This window comes from Carcharhinus amblyrhynchos, chromosome 6, assembly GCF_965287045.1.
Source record: "Carcharhinus amblyrhynchos chromosome 6, sCarAmb.v2.hapA, whole genome shotgun sequence".
In the NCBI taxonomy this organism is placed as follows: Eukaryota; Metazoa; Chordata; class Chondrichthyes; order Carcharhiniformes; family Carcharhinidae; genus Carcharhinus; species Carcharhinus amblyrhynchos.
Window position 1 is genome coordinate 85,671,594 of NC_137329.1, and position 23,759 is coordinate 85,695,352.

At 40.2% G+C, this 23,759-nt stretch overlaps 1 protein-coding gene across 5 annotated transcripts in view; it reads right to left on the bottom strand.

The window, feature by feature from the left end:
• Positions 1-23,520, bottom strand: part of phf21b (PHD finger protein 21B) — a 209,628-nt gene extending 186,108 nt beyond the window's left edge. For 3 of the 5 annotated variants that reach the window (XM_080190854.1, XM_080190855.1, XM_080190851.1), the window contains exons 1-3: positions 23,014-23,520; positions 22,559-22,591; positions 22,258-22,323 (exon numbers count right to left, since the gene is read on the bottom strand). In XM_080190854.1, the coding sequence (XP_080046980.1) occupies positions 22,258-22,323; positions 22,559-22,591; positions 23,014-23,067 (153 nt within the window). In that variant the 5' untranslated portion in view covers positions 23,068-23,520. The remainder of the gene's footprint in view (positions 1-22,257; positions 22,324-22,558; positions 22,592-23,013) is intronic. The other 2 variants (XM_080190852.1, XM_080190853.1) reach the window with 2 other exon arrangements.
• Between the last annotated feature and the right edge of the window lie 239 nt (positions 23,521-23,759).

Sequence of the window (23,759 nt, forward strand, 5' to 3'; positions counted from 1 at the left end):
AAAATATTATAGAGCTCATGTAGAAAAAAGTCATAAGCCACAAAATGTTACAGCACAAAAACAGGTCATTTGCCCCATTATGTCTCTCCAACATAGCCAATTGGCTACTCTCCTCAGTCAGTCATTCATACCAATTAATATTTATAATTTTTAAGCAATTATTTAAATAATTTGAGCTATTTCAAAAATAGTTTGTGGGAACGAATTCCACATTATAACATCTTTCAGGTAAATAAATTTTACTAATGTCTCCCTTAACTCTTTCAAACTGTGCCTTCTAATTACTAAGTGGCAGACCGGTGGAAACTTTCCATTTACTTTATTATAATTCTTCATACTTTTTAAAGATATCAGTCTGGTCATCCCTTAATCTTCTCAGATCAGGACCTAAGAGGGGCTTTTGGTCCCTCAACTACTACCCTTGAAGACAATGAAAAAGAATTGAGAGGAGTGGATGGATGGATGGTCAAGTGGCCAAGAGGTGATTTACATGAAAGAGGTGGAAGAAAAATTGAGTTTTTTTTATTGACATGCTCTTTGTCTCTTGTTAATTATCTATTACGCACGTGCTTCGTTTCTTTTTTATGCATCTGTTTTTGGGATGTGGATGATGCTTTTCATTATTGCCCTCAGAGCTCAGCAAAAGTCAGCCAAGTAGATATGGTGTCCATGGCATCAAACACAGCAAGTTAAAGAATACAGTTACACTCTTACTGCCCCTGTTATTGTCTTCTCAGTTATTGATCATTGTGCATAAAAGTGTACTGTGAAACTAAGTATTGTCAGCTCCTCAACCTTGAACTGAGAATTTATGTCCAACTGTACCTAAAAGTGAGTGTCTCAACTCATTTCACTAGTACGTGGACCTCCACACGACCCCAACTTAAAATGCCTCTTTTCAAGCTGTAAACCTTGGCTACATCCGAGCAATCTCTCGGTCACCAAGAATCAGCCATGTTGCTGTAAGTAATCAAAATTCATGATAAAGGTTCCAATTATAGAATTTTAACAAATTACTTTTCAAACTACCCATTAAAAAACACCAGACAGCAAGATAGGGTTAATAACGTAGATATTTTTAAAATCTAATCAAATACATATGCTCTTAGTCTAAGGCAACACTCTCAAGGGCAATCCAGTACCCATCTTCAGTTATTCTGATGTGTTGGTGTAGCAAATTGCCTTCTTGAACTTCTGCAGACCTTGGAAGGGGTTTTTTTTTAAAAGAGCCCACATCAGAAATGTATTTGAGATGCATCTCATCAATGCCCTGTATAACTGAAGCATAAAACTTTACTTTTATGATTAATTCCTCTTGTAATAAAGGATAGCATTCCATTAGCCTTCTTGATTCACGGTCACTGGGTCACAGTCCTGGAACTCCCTCCTGAGCAGCAGTATACCTACACAACAGGGACTGCAAAAGTTCAAGTAGGCTGCTCACCACCACCTTGTGAAGGGAAATTAGGGATCGGCAATAAATAACAGCCTCGCCAGCGATGCCTACACATCCCCTAAATGAATTATTCTTTAATTATATGCTGTACCTGCATGCCAGCTTTTTGTGACTCATGCACCAGAAATCCCAGATCGTTCTGCACTGTGGATACTGACTTTTTTTTATTCTTCCTGCCAAGGTGAACAACTTCACATCTTCCCACATTATAACTGATCTACCAGATCTTTGTCCACTCATTCAACTTATCCATATCCAACTGCTAACTACTTGTGTTTCCTTCACAACATACTTTCTAGCTATGGCTATCATCAGCAAATTTATCTAACATGCTTTCTCTCCCCTCATCTATGTCATTCATGTAAATCGTAAAAAGTTGTCGCCCCAACACAGACTTCTGCAGGTCTCCACTGTCAAATCTTGCCAATCAAAAAGGAACCGATTTATACATACTTCGTTTTCTGTCAATCAGCCGATCTTCTATCCATACTAAAACGTTACCTCCAGCACCATGAGCTTTTATTTTCCACAATAACACTTTTGGTTATTATTAATCAATAAATGATATGGCACCTTTTCAAATGGCTTCTGGACAAGGACAGTACATGTACAGGTTCCCTTTTAACCACCGTACAAGGAGAGGCAATGGCATATTGGTATTCTCTGGACTAGTAATCCAGAAACCCTAGAGACCCAGGTTCAAATCCCACTGTGGCAAATGGTGAAATCTGAATTCAATAAAAATCTGGAACCAAAAATCTAAATGATAACCATACAGTTGTGGATAGTTGTAAAAACCCACCTAGTTCACCAATGCCTTTTAGGGAAGGGAAATTACCTGGTCTGACCTATATAGAACTCCAGACCCACAGCCATGTGGCTGACTCTTAAATGACAGACAATAAACGTTGGCTAAGCCAGTGATGCACAAATCCCATGAATGAATTAGAAAAAGACTCCTTCCAAGAACCCTAATAAATTGGTTAAACACGATTTCTCTTTCACAAAACCAAGCTGACTCTTCCCAATAACGAGTTTTCTAATTGCCTTCTTTATGATCAATTCTAACCTCTTGCCCACAACAGATGTCAAGCTAACTAGTCAACAGTTTCCAGTAAAACTCACTTCTGAGCACAGGGGTTATAGAATCCCTTCAGTGCAGAAGGGAGCCATTTGGCTCATTGAGTCTGCATCACCCACAATACCACCCAGGCCCTATTCCCGTAATCCCACATATTTACCCTGCTAATCCCCTTGACGTGTCAATTTAGCATGGCCTATCAACCTAACACAAATATCTTTGGACTGTGGGGGGAAACCAGAGCACCCGGAGGAAATCCACACAGACACGGGGAGAATGTGCAAACTCCACACAAACAGTGACCCAAGGCCAGAATTGAACATGGGTCCCTGGCACTGCAAGGCAGCGATGCTAACCACTGTGCCACCCTGCCATCTCTAAATGCGTGCTATTTTCTAGTCTGATCGCATCTTCACAGAACCTATGGAATTTTGGAAAACTACCAACACGTTTACTACCACATTAACCACATTTATTAAGACCTTAGGATGAAGTCCATCTGGAAACTTGTCAGATTGCAGCTTCATCAGTTGCTCAGTACCGCTTCCCTCATGATAAGTTCCTCCCTAACTTCTACCTCTTGATTTACAGCTATTGCTGGATTTTATCCTCTATAGTGGAGACAGAAGCAAAATATTTGTTCATTGCATCTGACATTTTTAATATCTACGATCAACTCCCCAATGCCACTCTCTACAGGACCAATGCACATCTTACTTACTCCTTTCCATTACAAATACCTGTAGAAACTCTTGCTATCCATTTTAACATTTCTAGCCAGCTTCCCCTCAGAGTATTCTTCTAATTAAAGTCTCAGTTATTCACTGCTATTCTCTACATGCTGACCAATCATCTGACCTGCTGTTTACCTTTGCACAATTTTATCTAGCATCTTATTCTTCTAGCATGTCATATAACACTCAATATTCAGGATCCAATCTTTTAATCCTACAGCCACACCTGTGATAACTATTAAATCAAGTTTATGCACTTCAATGTACGCTATCAATTTGTTTACTTTGCACGTAGGATTCTTGACATTCAGATACAGAGCCTTTAATTTTGTATTTTTGTTGTTACCTTTGTAACATTTAGTCTTGATTGTTGGTGCATTCTTTAGATCTTTTTTCCTCTCCCTTTCTGCCATTCTCTGGCTTTCATTTCCCTTATTACTCTTTTCAGTTTGTCTCCACTTTTTGATATATCACATCTTTCCACAATTGATCTCTTGACCCCGCATTTTGATTAAAACCCTCTCTATTCCCTAGTTATGTAGTTCACAAGAACCCAGCAAGGGTCAAATGTCAACCATCCCAATGACACTGCCCCCACTTTCCCCAGTGCCCCACAAACTAGAACCCACTTTGCCCACACCAGTCCTTTAAAAGCCACATACTAATCTAAATTTTATGTGCACTATGCTAATTTGGACTCAGCTCAGCTACTAATCCAGAGATTACAACTTTTGAGGTTCTGCTTTTTAATTCAGTGCCTGGCTCCTCATACTCTCCATGCAGAACCTCTTTCCTGATTCTACTTATGCCATTGTGAGCAAAGTGGATCACTGACAACTGAATCCTCCTTCTCCAACTGCAAGTTCCTCTCCAGCCCTGAGCAGATGTCTCATTGAGACGTATAAGATGATGAATGGGATGGATAGGATAGAGGTGGAGAGACTCTTCCCGCTCAGAAAGGATAGTAGGACTAGGGGGCACAGCCTCAAGATAAAGGGGGGGCGGTTTAGAACGGAGTTGAGGAGGAACTTCTTCACTCAAAGGGTGGTGAATCTCTGGAATTCTCTGCCCGTTGAAGTGGTGGAGGCTGCCTCACTAAATATTTTTAAGACGCGGGTTGATGGGTTTTTGATGAGAGAGGGGATTAAGGGTTATGGGGAGAGGGTGGGAATGTGGAACTGAGCCACAACAGATCAGCCATGATCTTACTGAATGGCGGGGCAGGCTCGAAGGGCTAGATGGCCTACTCCTGCTCCTATTTCTTATGTTCTTATGTCCTGAACCCTAGCACTGGACAGGCCACACAGCTGCCTGGACTTTCACTCTTTGCTGCAGACAACATCAATCCTCCTCACAATACTGTTCCCAACTACCACTACATTCCTTTTTGCTTCACCAACTTGAATGGCTTCCTATACCATGGTGCCATGATCAATTTTGCTCATCCATCCTACAGCCCTCAATCTCATCCAAAACAAGCTGAGAGAACCTCAAACCTACTTAAGAATTGCAGAGGCTGACACTCCTACCCTCTGTTCCCTCATCTGCTTCACGTGCAGTCACAATCTCCTGTCCTTGAACAAATCCGACTGCCTCCTCAAAAAGCATCCAGATAACTTTCCCCTCCCTAATGTGTCTCACAATGTTTCCAGCTCAACAACTGAGCTCCTCAAGCCACAAATACTTATTGACCTGGATCACTGTGGTATCTAGGAGCTCCCACATGCTGCAACTGCACTTGTCTTGCAAATCTTAAAATGTGTTTTAATTGATTACTTAGCTTTAATGTTCTATTAATGTTGATTTATATGTTTTAATAACCACCACTAATTTGCATAATATTTTAAATCTTAGGAATGAAATAGATCTTAACCACTTACCAGATACTCAAACAACTAGCTCCTTTCCCTGTAGCAGAGTAAGAATCAATTCCTACAGGGTGAGCAAGGGAGAAAATGCTAAAGTGAACAAACATCTTTTTCTCCGCGTTCACCAAACTTCAAGTATGCACCCAGCTGCACTAGTTTTCAATAGCTCACGAGGAGAGTGAATTAGGCAGAAGCCGAAATTTCAATTTCCCAACTGTGGGTTGAGATGCAGTGATTAATTTTGGGATGTGTCAGGCCTCATGCTGTCCTGTGGCAGGTTCCCACTTGCAGTATGTTTGACAGCCATGAATACTTAAGGAAGCACACCAGATTTAATCCTACCTTCAAGAGGAAGTCAGTGATGCATGTGAAACTAGTATCTCCTCTTTCCCAATAGCTTAAGAATTGCCAGATGAGGTTGTTCAATCTTTGAATTCAAGACGATGTTCTGCCTGTGTCGAACTTTGCACAGGAACTTCAGCAGGGAACGATCATGCAAAGAATGAGGATGGGGTGGAAAGTGTGGCGCTTGGTTTCTCAAACACCACAGCGGCTGGGCTGACGGCAAGGCAGTCGCACATTTGGGGGCAGGAAGAAAGGAAGTGTCTGAAGGAAGCCAGGGCTCTGCCTACGCAGGATCTATCCTTGCAGCAATCTTGTCCTGTGTGTCCAAGAGAGACCGGTGCACCATACATAGAAGGTCAATAGTCAGGACAAATACCCCAAGTTCGAAACAAGGCAGATTCAGCTGCAGAGTCAGCCTCCACTGACATAGCTGCTCAGAAACTGCTTACCTGCTGGCCACTTGGTGCTGATAGGAAACTTTTACCTGGCAGGAGATCAGTTTGTTATGGAAAAAGTCCAGCATGGATCGAATGAGCTCTCGGTTTGGCTCATGGGAGGATCATACATTCCCAATGGCCAATCACATTTTGCTCTAGGAATGAAAGCCTATCATTCATATCATTGCCCTGGCAGGACAATGCTATGAACGATGGACTTTCATTCCTCGAGAAAACTGCAGTTGGCCATTGGGAATGTATGACCTTTTGCGGATGTCATATATCCAATGTTTTTGCATCCTGGAAGCTGGAGGAGAGCCTTGGTTGCACAGTAACATAAATGACAAGGCCACCAACTGGTATGGTTGGTGGGTGGTGGAGAACCCAGAGTGCATTGGCGTAAAGCTTTTCAGGAGGCAGTAACTGGTCTATGTGCACTCCTACAATACATGCAGCCCCATGGTTCAGGCGGAAATCCCACATCAGTAGCCCTCAAGCTAACTGCAGGCCCAAACATCTATGCTAGCAGATCCTTTCAGGACTCCACAAGGAACATCTGGCATTTTCCAGGCTGCAACAAATGAGATGCAAATGGGAGATGACATAACCTGTTCAGAGGGGCAAGCAAATGTATCCAATTCTCAAAAGATGCTGATAGCCAGGCCACTAGAGCAGTTAGCCTCAGGACCATTGTGCAGTTCCTACGGATAGAGGACGTAATCGACTGCACACACATGGCATTTAAGGCTTGCTGGGAATATCCAGCTGTATTTGTAAGTCAGAAGGGAGTTTCCTTCCCTTAACCTTCAAGTTCTCTATGACCACCAGTAAACAGTAATACAGATGTATGCTTCTTTTCCATGGCACATACATCTTGAGGAACTCCCAGCTGCCAAGAGCAGGGTTGAATCCTGGGTGATAAGAGCTATCAGAGCTCTGTTCATAACACCAACGCTTTATTCCCAAAGACCTGCGAAAAACCATTACAACACAGCACACTCCTCAACAAGGACTTTATAGCGCATACTACAGGATTGCTCAAAGTGTGTTTCCAATACCTTGCACATGTGGCACTGCAAAGCTGAGAAGAATTGACAGTCAAGAACATGGAGGAGCTGATATATTCTTCCACATCTGGGCAGGCTGCAAATGAAAACAGGGATCTCTCAGAAGCCAAAGCCATGGAGAGACATGCAAGAGATGTCAAGGACAACCTCATTTGCAAAATTCAAATGGGAAGTAACTAAGATTCAACTTCTAATGAACAGGGAAATAATGTAGTTTATTCACAAACTGCAGAATATATGTTTGAGTGCTCTTCTGAGAATAGCTAGTTAGCGTTTTTTTTATACTGACACATTTTATGCCTCAAAGACAAGCATAGTTATCTTAGTGATGAAAGGATGTCAAATCATACCAGTAAGGCTTTGACCGGGCTAAGCAAATGATCTGTTTTTTTTTAGGTAATCATGTGATTTTATGATATTTTCCACCTCCAAACAGACAACAGAATCCAAATTAGTGAAAAAGAAAAGCATTTTAGCGCCGCCCTAAAATGAAAGATACAAACAACAGATGGAACTGAAGTAAAGTGAAAAGTTAACATAAAAATGAGAAAAGAAAGGAATGCCAGGGTAAATATAAATTTTAACTGAAGATTATAAATTAGAGCAATAAAGCTGCTCATCATTTAAGTTTATTACACTAAGTGTTCAATTCAAAGTAGTGGTGTAGGAGTTGATACAAAACTAGTTATCTCAAAGAATTGTCATTTTCTAAGGCACGTCATTTTCCTGGGCTAGCTGGCCATGTATGAGCTTTGGGACAGAACGGCAATTCTTAAGTTCATCTGGAAAACAAATCTGTAAGATTTCAACTATGGTGAGCTTGCAGAGACTATCCTCCAGTAATCCACTTATAGAAAACTAAACATTAATAATCACAAACCATAGAGATAGTGGATTTTAGAGCATACTATCTGTTTAGATTATGTTCCTAAACTTAAGCAAGGTATTCCAAAAAGTGAATAAATACAGAGCAGGAAAAAATAAATAGTAAGCACCATTTTTTAAGATGGACAGTTTTTATTTACTTCACTGTTATTGCACCCAAAACAACAATTTATGGAACTGGGGGAACATTGCAATTTGAGTTCAGTGTCAATATCAAATAATCAGGTATACAATACAAGCGTAAAAACTATGAACTCCGTTAAATAGCCAACATAACCTAAATTCAGAAAAGCATCCTTAGCCGTTTTAACATACGATCAATTTTACACAAAAGAAATACATGCAGAAGGATAAGGCACCTTTACAAAACCTATAGGCATTTTAAGTTTAACTACAAATTTTGTATATTTTCAAGCTTAAAATAAAAGTTAGCAAATTATTGCTTTTTTCCCTCTTCTTGCAGTTTTTATATACAAGACAATTCAAGAAGCTAAATTACAATAGCTTGGAAACTTAACATCTAAATTAATTGGCCCATTATATCATAGAGCAAAAGATTACAATTTACCAAATCAGGAGCTATTGGCTGAATTGTCATAGCAGCTTGTGTAGTCCTAAGATAAAATGTTAAGAATAATGTGCAAAGATGGGAAAATAAATGACTATGCACTGCTCTATCTGCAAACTGGTTCTCCCACACTGCCATGTAATAAAAAGTGTTGCTATGATACAGGCTGCTAAAGAAGTTCATTAAAGGCCATTAAACAAAGCTGCCAGACTTGATTCCTTTTAAAGACTGCTTATTTGATTTCAGACTGTGTATTCATAATTAGAATCCACTGAGTGAGTGATTGGAGTTCTCACCAACTCAAACATATACAGCTGAGCAAAAGCAACTCCAAATGACTGGCTTTCAAAAGTAACAACATCCTATCAAGACATGCATCAACATTTGGGTTTTGTCGTTCAGAGAAACTAGGAGTTCCACCAATCTTGTAACAATGGTTGATTATGGAGGTGCAATATTGTTAACTTCTACCAAAATGCTTCCTATGTCTCTCAGAGATAGCAGCTCAAGTTAAACTAAATTCACAGACAAACACTTGCTTAAGTAGTCATTCTTGGTTTCCAAGGCTAGGCCCAGGGTACTTACTGAGGTCAACACTGCTGACTTTCTCTAAAACCTATACTTTCTGGTTGCAACCTCCACCAGAATAAGCATCTGGCATTTTTTCTTCTTCAGTTGCAGAGGGCGAATAGAGCTTTGAATTAAATGCAGTTGCCTCAGTGATCAAATAGATTGTCCATTTACCACGGAGCCACCAGGAAACCCTAAAAATGCTTTATTTTAAAGAGAAGGGCCAAACGACTGAAGATTGTAATTTGGAATTCATTGCAACGACTGTCTGCTGCAATTATAATACACAAATTTATCGAGCTCAATTCCCATTTCCAAATTTGATCTTTTCTAAACTTAAGTGTCTGAATCAAAAGGAGGACAAATGCTAAAACAGCACCACACAATTTCAGGGGACAATTCGCCAGTGCTTCAAGAAAGTCAAATCTGGATTTAATTCAACATGTTCATACCAGATGTTCAACACTAACAATATTGTTAAATAAAAAATTGTACTTTAGGGGAAGAGGGAAGGCTAGATGATGTGGAAAAGCAGAGATTGAGATGGGTGACGTTTGGGCTCATAAGACATTAAAAGTAGCATCACAAGTGGGTAAGGCCAGAAAAATCCCAATGAATATTGGGTTTTATGAGAAGATGTGCAGAACAAACAAGTCAACATGTAATGATAAAGTCTACATTAATCCTCAAAATTTGAGACCATCGTTCAAGTGATTTGTACATATTTGCACTCCACACAACAGAATGACACAATCATTAGGAAACTAACTGGTATGAGGTAACATAAATACAAATTTATTTCCCCCTTGGAAATATATTGGCATTCCTTCACTTGTGGTTGGGTCAAAATCCTGGAACTCCCTCCTTAATACCTGTTCAAGGCAGCAGCTGACCAACACCTTCTCAACAATAACAAGGAATGGCCGATAAGTGTTGGCTGGGCGACAACACCCTCATCTTGCAAAATGAACTAAAAAAAACTTCAAACACTGGGGATATTTTTGTAATAACAGGAGGCAATTGAGGTGACTGCACAGAGGTGTTCAAAATTATAAAGAAAGAGGACAGCGCAGATACAGACAACTTCGAAAGACATGACACAGACACAAGTTAAAAGTGAAAAATTCAGGCAAACAGCAGGAGCAATTTTCTTTTTGAAAATACAGAGTATGGAGTTGTGAAGTTAAATACCAGAGTTGTGACTGAAGATCATGAGAACATGTACATTAGATAGATGTTTGAAGGAAAAAGGAATAAAGGTCTCAGATAAAAACTACTCCTGAGGTGAAGATGAAGCACAAACCCAGACCGGTTAGGCTGGTGGCTGGTTTCTGTCTTATTATTTTTCTCATTTAATTTATAATTAAGGTTGTCCAACCTGAACCTTCCTTCAGTGATTTGCCTTAAAAATGCATCTTTTGGTGGAACACTAATTCTCAAATACCAAATGTTCAATTCCCAGTCTGCCATTACCAGACCTCAATCAGGGCAGCAGGTGTAGTGCAAATTTTCTTTTGTTACTTGGTCCAATGGCACCAAGGAGCAATAAACAAAAGCAGCCAGGGTTTCTATTCCTAATTGCAATTTATTCATTTTACTCAAAACTGAACTTTCAATTTTCTCCCTTTTCATCCTCCCTGCAAAGGGAAGCACAGTAGCACAGTGGTTAGCACTACTGTTTCACAGCTCCAAAGACCTGTGTTCAATTCCTGACTTGGGTCACTGTCTGTGTGGAGTTTGCACATTCTCATGTCTGTGTGGGTTTCCTCCGAGTGCTCCAGTTTCCTCCCACAGTCCAAAGATGTGCAGGTTAGTTGATTAGCCATGCTAAAATTGCCCCTTAGTGTCCTGGGATGTGTAGGTTAGAGGGATTAGCGGGTAAATGTGTAGGGCTATGGGGATAGGGCCAGGGTGGGATTGTGGTTGGTGCAGACTCGATGGGCATCAGGGCCTGTTTCTGCACTTTAGGGTTCAATGTTCTACTCCTCTACCGAAGGCCGGTACTACACAGTTACATCCCTTAAGGCATCAGCAACCCATTGTGTGTGGAGTGAACAGAAGTTGACAAAGATCGCTTACCCTACAGGTATTCACTATCTTGGTTTACACGTGAAGAGTGGTCATGAAAAAAGGAACAGAATGACAGTGGGCACTTGTGGAACCAGATCAGAACAAGAGCTAGTGCTTGAGAGCTAGGAGCCTTTTCATTTTATTTTGATTATAGATCATTTCGAATCTTTGAAACAGAAACGCTGACAGTTCAGCTTCAAACTGGTTTCTTACTGTCTACCTTTCAGTTTGGCAGAACAAAGATTTTTTCAAATTAAAATCAGATCTATATCAAACTACTGCAACATAGGGAAAACAGTTAGTGCTGTTGCTAATAATTTACGAAGTAAACCTGGGATTTTAAAAAAAAAATCGTTTCTTGGCCTTTTGACTAAGATTAAGTGTAGTATCGACATGCTGTGCTTGGTTGAAGTCATTAGATTACATTTTTGTTTCATTTGAAGCAATTTTTAAAAGTGGCATGTCAGCCTTTTGGCTAAGATGCAAATGAGATCAAGTCTTAGAGGAGGAGCTACCTCTACTCCAATCAGCTTGGATCTTGTAGATCAAGCCCAAGACAGGAGGTGAGAGCCTGTCTTGTCAGCTTGGATCGGAAATGTCTCAATTTGATGGGACTCTGAATTGGACTTGATTTGATTGAATTGGAATAAAAACAAAAAAAAAACCCCTGAATTTGTACCGAGTTCTGTTCTTAACATGCTTTCTGAATTATCCACCTGCAGCACAATCTAGATGGAAGCCAAAGATTCAAATATCTGGTCATGCATCATTTATTCCAACTTCTGTATGTATGCTCAATGAAGGTATCTACATTTTCATAAATGCTATAATCCAAGCATGCAAATAAAGCTACACTGATGACATCCAGAAATTTCAAAAGCTCACATGGATGTGTTGCTCTTGTACTTTATGAGCAAAAATAAATAATGTGCATTGAATAAGCAATTTAAAGCATGGCAAGATAACAAAGTAGAACAACTGACACCATGTCAGTCAAAATAATACATGTGCATAAGTCTGTGTAAATAAGCAATGCATGTCAATGAATGACAGTTGAGGGAATATTGCATGTTGTCCATACTGCTTCATCAAAAAAAGGTTTTTATATATAAAAAAAACAGCAATTCTAACCTGGAAGTAAGTTTATGTATTAAAATTTGAACCATCATTTCATCAATTGAGAACAATTAAGGCCAGCTATCCTTACAGTCTGGTTTATCCCTCCCACACTAATGTGGCTCACTTTCAACTACTCTACACAAGAGCCTAACAATGCCACTATTGAAATGGCCTGACATTGGTGTGCTGGGACAAGTATTATTTGCTATTAAATAGCCCAAGCCTGAACGCAACCAAAATCTTATTGCATTCAGACACAGGCTTCATTATGCAAAGAACTGCAAATGGTGCTGAACAACATAGCTATCAAACATTCCCACTTCTGATCATACGATGGAGGGAAGGTCAGTGATGAAGCAGCTGAAGATGTTTGGACCGAGGTCACAGGAACAGCCGAATTGAGGTCATCAGGCTGAAATAATTGAAGTCACATCCGGATGGGACGTACCCCAGGTCACTGTAGGAGGCGAGGGAAGTGATTGCAGAGCCCCTGGCGATGATCTTTGCGTTGTCAATGGAGACGGGAGAGGTTCCGGAGGATTGCAGATGTGGTTCCTATTTTCAAGAAAGGGAACAGGAATAGCATGGGAAATTACCAACCGGTGAGTCTGACCTCAGTGGTTGTTAAGTTGGTGGAGAGGATTCTGAGGGATAGGATTTATGAGCATTTAGAAAAGTTTAGTATGATCAGAAATAGTCAGCATGGCTTTGTCAAGGGCAGGTCGTGCCTTACGAGCCGAGTTGAGTTCTTTGAAAATGTGACTGAACACATTGACGAAGGGAGAGCGGTGGATGTGGTTTACATGGACTTCAGCAAGGCGTTTGATAAAGTCCCCCATGCAAGACTTCTTGAGAAGGTGAGAGGGCATGGGATCCAAAGGACTTTGGCCTTGTGGATCCAGAACTGGCTTGCCTGCAGAATAAAAAGTCTGACAACACCAGGTTTTAGTCCAACCGATTTGCCTGCAGAAGGCAGAGAGTGGTTGTGGATGGGTCTTTTTCTGCATGGAGGTCGGTCACCAGTGGAGTGCCCCAGGGATCTGTTCTAGGACCCTTGCTGTTTGTCATTTTCATGACCTGGATGAGGAAGTGGAGGAATGGGTTAGTAAGTTCGCCGACGATACGAAGGCTGGTGGTGTTGTGGATAGTCTGGAGGGATGTCAGAAGCGTGACATAGATAGGATGCAAGACTGGGCGGAGAAGTGGCAGATGGACTTCAACACGGATAAATGTGTAGTGGTCCATTTTGGCAGGTCCAATGGGATGAAGGAGTACAATATCAAGGGTAGGAGTCTTAGCAGTGTTGAGGAGCAGAAGGATCTTGGGGTCAAGGTCCATAGGACTCTTAAAATCAGCCTCGCAGGTGGAGGATGTGGTCAAGGCAGCCTATGGTGCACCGACCTTCATTAAATCGAGGCAATGAGTTTTCAAGTCGGGAGGTAATGTTGCAACTTTCAAAGACCCTTGTCAGACCCCACTTGGAGTACTGTGCGCAGTTCTGGTCACCTCACTACAGGAAGGATGTGGAAGCTATTGAGAGGGTGCAGAGGATACTTACAACGATATTGCCTGGATTGGGAGGCATGCCTTAAGATAGGTTGAGGGAGCTCGGTCTCTTCTCCCTGGAGAGACAAAGGTTGAGAGGCAACCTGATAGAGGTTTATAAAATGTTGAGGGGTATAGATAGCCTCCGAGAATCCACCCTATCTCCCAGGGCTGAAATGGTCGCTACGAGAGGACACAGGTTTAAGGTGCTGGGGAGCAGGTACAGAGGAGACGTTAGGGGTAAGTTTTTCACTCAGAGGGTGGTGAGTGAGTCGAATCGGCTGCCATTGGTGGCGGTAGAGGTGAACTCGCTGGGGTCTTTTAAAAGACTTCTGGATGAGTACATGGGATTTAATGGGATTGGGAGTTATAGATAGTTCTATGGCCTGATAGGTACGGATATGATCAGCGCAACTTGTGGGCCAAAGGGCCTGTTTGTGCTGTAGTGTTCTATGTATGTTCTACATCTGGCACGACAGAAAGAGGCCAATCAATGGAGAGTTTACCCCCAGCCAATTTCAATTTTGCTAGGGCTCATTGATGTTAGTCAATCAAAATGTTGATTTGCTGTCCACGGCGGTCACTTCCACCTCATCTTGAAGTTGGATTCTGGATTTACATTTGAATCAAGGCTATAATGAGGTTTTCAACAGGGTGAGCCTAGCAGAATCCAAATTGAACAACATCTCACTGGTTGTTAGAGTCCAATAGTTGATAGTTCGGCCAATGTCAACTTCCATCTGACAAGTAGGTTATTAGGACAGTCCTTGTCCGGATTGGATTTGTCTTTTGCTTTATGGACAGAACAGATCTATAAAATTTTATACTTTGTTAAGTGGATGCCACCATTGGTGCCATGTGGTTGGAACCATTGCTTGCAACGTATTCCCTTTACATAGCCATTTCTTGATATCATGTAGAAAGAAGCCAAGACTGGCTGTTTAGAGTGGGTTTTTAGGAAGACTTGCAAGTGGATCGCCTGGCACTTCTGGTTGAAGATGGTTAGAGACTCTACAACCTTGTCTTTTGCACTCAGATACTGCACTCCACCAACACTGAGGATGTGAATGTACATGGTGCCACTTCCTCTCTTTAGTTATTATCTACCACAATTCATGACTAGAATTGGCAGGACTGCAGAGTTTTAATCTAAATCAGTTACTTATGGGCTCACAAACTAGATCCATGGTATGCTATTTCCACTGTTTGGCATGCACATAGTGCAGCTTCACCAGTTGACTCTCTTTTGGGTGCATCTGAGTGATGCTCCTGACATGATCTTCAACACTCCTCATGACCAGAGTTGATCTATTGCCTTGATTATAATTGTTGAGGATACGCCAGAACCTGAGGTTAGACAGCGAGTATAATTCTACTGCTAATGATGACCGACAGCACTCTTGGATATTCAGTTTTGAGCCACTGGATCTGTTCCAAATCTATCCCTTGTAGCACTGTGTTAAGGCCAAACAACACAATGGAGTGTCCATACAGTGATCCTAGCCAGAAATCAAACCTGGGTCCCTGATGCTGTGTTACGCAATGCTAACTACCGTGTCATCATACCGCCATGGTAATCAGCCGAAGGTTTCCTTGTCTATGTTTGACTAGATACCATTCAGACTTCATGGTGTTCAATATTGACAAATCAGTACCAGTATTTGAGAATGTTCAAGGCAGAGAGACACAGATTTTTAATCAGTAAGGGAATCAAGGGATGTGGGGATGAGACAAAAAAAAGCAGATCACATTAGATCAGACATGATCCCATTGAATGGCATAGCAGAATCAATGGGCCAAATGGCTATTTCTGCCCCCATGTCATGAAATCCGAAAGCCACTCCCTCCCAATTCTGGTGACGGCCTCTAACACATGGTCAATAGTAAGCAAGAGGTGACTTGCAATCATTACATGCACTGTACAGATTTGTACTGGCTATCTCATTGAGCAGGGGAATATGCACGGAAGAGTGCTGAATACATTATGAGCATGACCAGGTAGAACCAAGGCCAGCTGTAAGCATTTGGCAAGTTCAACTTTGCTTAAGTGAGGGGATTCTTTTTCTCAAAGTTTTAATTTCACATACTTAATACAAAGAAAGGGTAGCAAAATACAAATTCAATTCACTAAGGTTGTGAAGAAGTACAGGTCTTGTAAAGCAGTCTCCACTTCCAGACAAGTGTCATTGTCAAAACATCACACCTAGGATAGACACACTCCAGAACAACTATCCAACATACCCACCATCTCATTGATATCCAAGTAAAAACTTGTTTTTTCAAAAGCATTAGCAAAGCACACTACACTCACATTATGAATATAATACAGCGTTATAATTCAGATGAGGCGGGGAAATGCCTCAGGTGATTACTAATCCATTTGAATACATGTCCTTCACCAAAGTTCAAGAACCACTGATTGACAGGATGCACCACAACAACACCTAGGTGTGAAGATTGACAATGGCACTTGTCTGGAAGTGGAGTATGCTTTCCAAGACTTGTACTTTCTCCAAACCTTAGGTGAAATGAACTTGTATTTTGCTACACGTTAAGTATACAGCACTTAAAATATTGAGAACAAGACAACTCATTGTCAACACCATCTCCAAACCTGCAACTTCTATAGTCTAGAAGGGTAGCTACTGCATGGGAACACCTCCCAACTGCAAGTTCCTCTCAAAACTCATACAGCATCCTGACTTGTATATATTTCGCTGTTCCTTCACCAAAATGCTGGTACACACTCTGACAGCACTTTGGGAATAACTTCATCACTAATTGCAGCAGTTCTCTCACCTTTTCAAGGGTAATCAGGGATGGACAATAAATGCTAGCCTTGTTACTGATGCCCACATTGTTAATGACTTCTTTTTAGACGAGAAAAAATTTGAAATTTGGCCTTTCAAGCAAGACAAATTCCTAAATATTTAAAATATTCTAAAACTGTGATAGCGCAGATACATGCTGGAAAGCCACAATTAAAAAACTTGCAACCAGCAACTGAAAACAGTCATGGCATTTGGGGGTGGTGATCAAGAGGACAGTTATATCCTTAATGTATAAATTTTCTTTCCCCATTTCTCAAGTATTTGCTGGAAAAAAAGTGAAGCCCACAATGGAATTTAGAATTTCCCAATGTCATAACCTTAACACTTAAGTAATCAAATGCAAGTTCTGAAAGTCACTATTAAAACATCATTGCATATAAATACATTCTTAAAAACATCGACAATTGTTTAAACTCAACAAAAGAGGCAACTGCAAAAGACAAATGAAGAATTTTGAATGTAAAGTATATTATGAATTGGGGTCATCCTTAGCCTACTGTAACTCACATTACACATACCTGGACTTTAAGGTTATATATTAACACAGTTAATGTTATCCAAATAATTTAATCCTTTAGCACACAATCAACTTCATACCACTTCAAGTATATCAGGCAGAATGAAAAAGTTTCATGTTAGCTAGGGTGGCATGGTAGCACAGTGGTTAGCACTGCTGCTTCACAGCTCCAGGGTCCCGGGTTTGATTCCCGGCTCGGGTCACTGTCTGTGTGAAGTTTGCACATTCTTCACGGGTCTGTGTGGGTTTCCTCCCACAGTCCAAAGATGTGCGGGTTAGGTTGATTGGCCATGCTAAAGTTGCCCCTTAGTGTCCAGGGATGCGTAGGTTAGATGGATTAGTGGGTATAATATATAGGGATATGGGGATAGGGCCTGGGTGAGATTGTGTTTGGTGCAGACTCGATGGGCTGAAGGGCCTCTTTCTGCACTGTAGGGTTCAATGTTCTAGATTTTCACATTTTCTTATTCTCATTTAATTTTTCACCTCATGCTGGTGCAAAATAAACCAGCCTATTAAATGGCTAAATCATATCAGTCTTCCACTGATTGAGAAAGAATAATTGGAGGGAAAAAAAATCAACTGATATTGCTCAAATATAAAACACAAATAGACTTTCCACAACTATAATTTATTAAATCTGCTTTAGTATAATTGCACCCTCAAACGCAGCAACCCATTGTAATTTGTTAGAATACTATTTTTCCCCTAAACACAAAGGTCTGCTTTACACTACATTTCTCCACACTGCTGCTGTCAAAGGTTACAGCCAGAACAATGCTGCTTCAGCAGATTTATATGACATACTGGAAATTACAAGTGTACCAAAAAAAATAAACAGCTGATTCAGAAATGGCTAAGGAGGTTCCGATCTAATCACTACCAAAGCAGTTCCAAAGATAGTACTTCTTTTTAAATGCTAGATTTTAGCTTTAGGGCATTTCTTAACTTTGAAAATTATCAAATGACAGCAGTAAAATAGAGGTGGTGCATAGAACATGCAAAAGCCAAGCTGAAGACTATATAAAATGCTGAAATACGTTATAGTGGGAAATGTTACTCTAATATAGCATTTGTTTACCTGTGTCAAGCACAAAACAGCATAGCTTGATCAATTGCTGATCTATGCAGAGTTAGCCAATTGCAAGCAGATGGTATTAGTCATATTAAAATTGGCCTCAATGCTCCAGAGCTTAAGAAAACAAAACTAAAATAATTCAGTCAGAGTTGCAATTCCAATTGCAATCCAGTAGCCACGCTGATATCAGGTAAGGATAGTTTCAAACTCCGTATCTACCAGGATAAGTCTCCTGACAACGTCTAAGCAAGAACCATACAAGGAAAGCAGTGTTGGCAAGGTAGTCACAGATATTATGAAGAGTCTTTGCAAGTGGAGGATAAGTAAAGACTAACAAAAGGAAAAACAGTTACCAAACTTTTGTTTTATTTTCAAGCTATAAGCTAGAAGAAACATTTTAATGCTATTCTTTATTCAGTTAATCCAATAAGACATGTCAAGCGACAAAGCAATTTTTGAACTTGATAAGGAATTCCAAATCAGTTGTTACATACAACTTTTAAGCGTTTATATCAATGTTAACTATTTACAAGAGATGCAAATCTAACAACTTTTAAAGGGATACAAAGTAGAAAAGATGTCATACAAACTTATGGATTCCATCATCCAGAATGTGAGGATAGGCAAACAGGAAAATGCACATATCCTCACAAGAAACGTTACAACAGCCCTCCAGCTTAGCTGCAATCGTGAGAAATTGGGGAACACTGTCAGCATTTCATTGAAAATGAAATGTAATATTTATAAAGGAGAAATAAAATTGGCCTTAAATGGGTTTACACAAGTCAATGCTGCTGACATACACACCAACACACGCACACAATGCGCTGGACCAGCAAATGGGCTCTCTATATATTATATCATGTTATGTGAAGGATAATGTTCTGCTCAAACAACAGTCAAGTGACACTAAGAACCATTATTACTGTGCTTCATTACATTAAATTATATTAAACAACCTCATACAGGCAAAGGGTTTCCTATCAACATTTGGTCAGTAAAAGCACGTAGTGAATAATTTCAAACCCATCAGTTGCCCAAGTAACAAATCACAGAAAGAGAGACTGCATTATCACTGATTTACTGGCAAGGCAGTAAAGTACTACCAAATCTGCTTCTTCATAAATTTATTTGTATCAAATGCATACTGGTTTTGAAAAGAGACTCCCCCCACCACTATATAAAAATTACTACTTAGTTTGTGTTTGACTTAAAATACTTTTTGTTGTATACACGTCAGAGACAGTGGTTGTCCTAACTGTAATAATTTAGCCAGTTATTTCTTACTCACTGTTGACCACTTCAAACCTATTTTCAATTTGTGATCCCTTAATTTTGTTCAATTTGACACATGACTGATTTTCATGGTTTTAGGCTATTGTTTGTGTAAGCACTCACAATGAGTGAAAATCTTATATCTAGTAAAACAGATCCTTCAACAAAACAGAAATTTAACAGCTTATTTCGAAAAATAACTTTGGATACAGATAGTTAGTTTCTATGTGAATTACATAGATGATTTAAGTTACATCATGCAATTAATTTCGATTGAAACCAGTCAATTTATAGCAAGTTTTTGCATTTGATTAACTGCAAGTTTGATATGACTCAAAATACTTGTTAGACAAACATTTAAAGTAATGAAACATTCACGTTCAAATCCAGAACAAAACGTTTTAGCCTTTAGGTACTGGAAAAGAAATACAAAAGTCTCAAACTTTTCAAAGCTCATTTTCTCAGAACATGACTAACACAACAATAGTTTATGATTTATTTCAACTGGTAATTTGGAATAAAATATGAACAGCAAATGAAGTGATCAAGTAGTTCACAACAGATCTATGACATTCGAAGTAACGATAAACCTTTTCTGGGCACTTAGATGCAAAAAATCATGGTTAACAAGTCTGGTTAAATTGTGTTACCACGTGATCAGGGTATTGACAAATCCAGAATCTCAAGTGCATAAACATTCTTCTAAACTTCAGCATGAATGTTAGTTATGGCACTTCATTAGAGATTCATGTTTTCCAAGCGCAGTTCAAATGGCAAAAAAGTTGTTCCTAAGATACTTGTGCTAACTTAGAAATAAACCACCAAAAACAGACTCCCCAGCAGTTCTGAGTAAACAAAACACAATGATAGAGTCAGAGGTAAAAAATTTCCAGTTTCAATTCTGGGTTCAATCACTAATTTGCACTTAATAAATGCTTTAAGAGGTAAAGGGACTTCACTACTAACTCTGACCGAAAAAGTGCATGTGTGTATTGGTGTGAAACTTCTCTTTTCTCATGATCAAACTGCCCATTAATACTTCTTGTTTAATTTCACTTGTGAAGAATGACCATTTGGACATAGTATTGGAAAGCTACTGGCAAGCATAAAATCATACTCCAGTGGACATAAGCACTTCCTCAGATAAAAACATTCATCCATTTGTACATGCGGGAAAGTAGTTCATTTACCCTTTACAGTTCATTATGAAATTTTAATGTAACAAAGCACTTCAAAATAGTTACCTCAGTTATTATTGAGTGTACTTGATCAAAAATTCCCATGCTTGTGACACCCAAGTAAAACTTTGAATAAAGTAGTAGCAAACATTGTAGCTTTTGGGACACGTTTTTTATTCTAACTACAATACAAAAATGCTGAGTGATCAAAAAATCTTCCTCCACAATTGGGGGTGGGAGACATTTTTGATGAATTAAAAAACTGATTTGATAACCATAAGTGATCATAACCAGCAGCTTATGTGCTCTCTTCTTTTGCTGTTCCCCCCAACAAAACACACACAAAATATCAACGCGATCAAAATGGTAATGTTAAGCATGAATGAGGCCCCATCCCCCTCCACATTTCAGAGTGCGATTTCTTCATCCCATAGTTTTCTCCATGTTAGGAAAAAACACAACACCCCTTTACTTACAAAATGGAAGCTTCCACTACCAAATTGAATGTACTAGCAAAATAAATAAATAACACATCGCAAATTACTTCTCCCCAAAAAAACAGACAATCATACTTCGCATATTTCGCTATAAAACCGTTAAGCAAGATCACCGATTATCTTTACAGAAAAGCCCGTTTCGATCGCGAATGAAATTAAGATGCAGGGCTAACTTGGTGCTGCAAGCTGCATTCCAAAAGAAACAAGATCAATGGAGTTGGGAAAAACTCAATATACTGAGCCTTTGGATTTGAAATCCCTTAAAATGCTTCATGAGAATTATGGATAAGCTTGCTGGACAAGAATAAGAAGGTTAAATTTTTGATCCTTTTGCAAAAAATACAAAATTTGCTGAGAAGCTTAGTGCTGGACAGAGCCAGAGCAAGCTGTGCGTTCAATGGCATCTGTTCGTGGTGCTGAATTTTTTTCCATTGTAATAATCAGGGTTCTCCGCTAGAAGCCAAGCTCCATCAACTGCTCCAAGTATGCAAAGTCGGCCTTCGGAGTTTTCGGGCACCAACATTCGCTCACTTCGACATTTTAAAATGCCTCCCAAAATTAGTCAAGTCCAGATCAATACCCCGCTCATTAAATTCACACTAGCGAAGAAAAAGGAAAGTGATACTGAACCCGAATCAACCGCTTACACGTCAAATCAGAACAAGGAGACGGCAAGTAAGAGCAATGTAACTCAATAAAAACCAGAAATAAACTATTTAAAAACATTCCGGCAAGAATTGAGATGGAGAAGTTGACGATAGAAATCGGTATTATAAAGTTAACATACACGTTAGTTGCCAGATTTTCCCCTTCCCTTTTCATACTTGGAAAATATGTCGACCTATCCAAAATGGACGCCTCAGAATTTGCCAACTTAAAACACACGCCACAACTTCACTTTGTCTGAAAGCAAACTCATCTCCACATATAAATCAAAAATTTAACTTCAACTATCCATCTACACGTACATCACTTTCGCCACACATTGTGCAACCTTGCAAAGGTTGCACATTCATTATTAACAACTCCCCATCCCTCCCTCCCTTCCCCCAGTTACTTTTAGTGAAAGTCATCGCAAACGTTAAATCGGTACTCTGCACATCAATACATGGCCAAGAACTAAACCAGTTTCTTACTTGTTTCTCACTAAGAGATGTTATTCGGGACTGTCTTTCGTGGAGCTGTTTCTTAAGTTCTCCGTTCTGAGGGAAAAAATATTTATTTTTAAAAAAAATGACACGTCTGCGATATGACATGGGCGGAAAAATTAATACTTTCGTCCTTTTAGATACAACGCGATGTTAACGGCCACTGTTTAATATGCACACTCTCCACAGCTATGCTGACTAGCAAATGAGATCTGCACTGATAAAGTTTCTGATGGTCTTCACGAGCACACAGGATAAAGAAAAGACTTAAAAGAAGCAGCTCTTTTACCTGTGGATCTTGCTTCATCTGTGCAACTAGTTTCTAAAAACAAAGAAAATCAGAACATTGATATGATTTTAATACAAAAGGTCAAAGAGCAGTAGAAGTTATCATGATTGGGAGGAACAAAGAGGCACGCAAACACTGAGTCAGTTTGGAGCATCTCATAAATATTCAAGTCTCGTACTAATCTCCTCACCACACACACACACACACACACACAAGCCAACCGCAATATTACTCCAAATCCTTGTTGCTCGGAACTTAAAAAAACACCAGCAGAAACTAGTATGAAAGTTAAAGATCTTGAATGCAAACAAGCTGGCCGGTGAGTTATGGCCATTAACTGATCCTCGAACCCCAAAAGCGCCTCTCAGAAATGCCCAGCTTTATTCTGGTTTGACTCCTTCTCTTCCCTCGTTCTCCCTTTACAGATAGAGGAGCGAGAAGGCTTTTTCTTTTACCTGGTGACACTGGATTTCTACTTTCAGCGCGTCTTGAAGGCTTTGCATCTCCATGGCTGGACTTCAAAAGCACTTTTTCACACACTTTGAATCCAAACGAAATGAAGTTAGTTGTTTGTGTGCGTGCGGTGGCTGGCGTGGATATTTCTTCTTCCCCTCTCTCTCTCTCAGGGGCGCCTCTGCGATAATCAAAAAATAACTCACAAACAGCTCCGAGAGAGAAAGATAGATAAATAAATAAATAAATCAGCAATCGGAAGAACAAGTAGACACAGTCTGCAAAGCAAGTTCTTTGCCTCTCTTTGCCAGTACGGACACGGGACTCATCACTCACTTTACGCCATTTTTCACAAAACTCTCCGGAAAACAAGTCGAAGAGAAGGGAGGGGGGCGGCCGGGGGGGGCCTCCGGTCGGCCTCAGCCGTGCCGATGCCCGAAGTTGCGAGGCTGCCGGCGCTGCGGGCCGCGACTTTTCCGTTTAACGGTTTCAGCAGCTGAATCCGGGGGAACTATATTCCGCGGGCGCGAGCGCGCCGGGATTTCACTTTGCCTCGAGGAAAAGTTGTGCCTCGGCTGCCAAATGCTAATACCCAGGACCCGGATGTAGCGATGGAACCCTGCCGGAGCAGTCCAGTGCGCACGCGCGCTCCTATCCTCACCCCCCCCACTCAGCAACTGCACACATTTTGCAACTAACTTTAGCAGTTTGCATGCTTAGCATTCTACACAATAGTCTGAACACATAT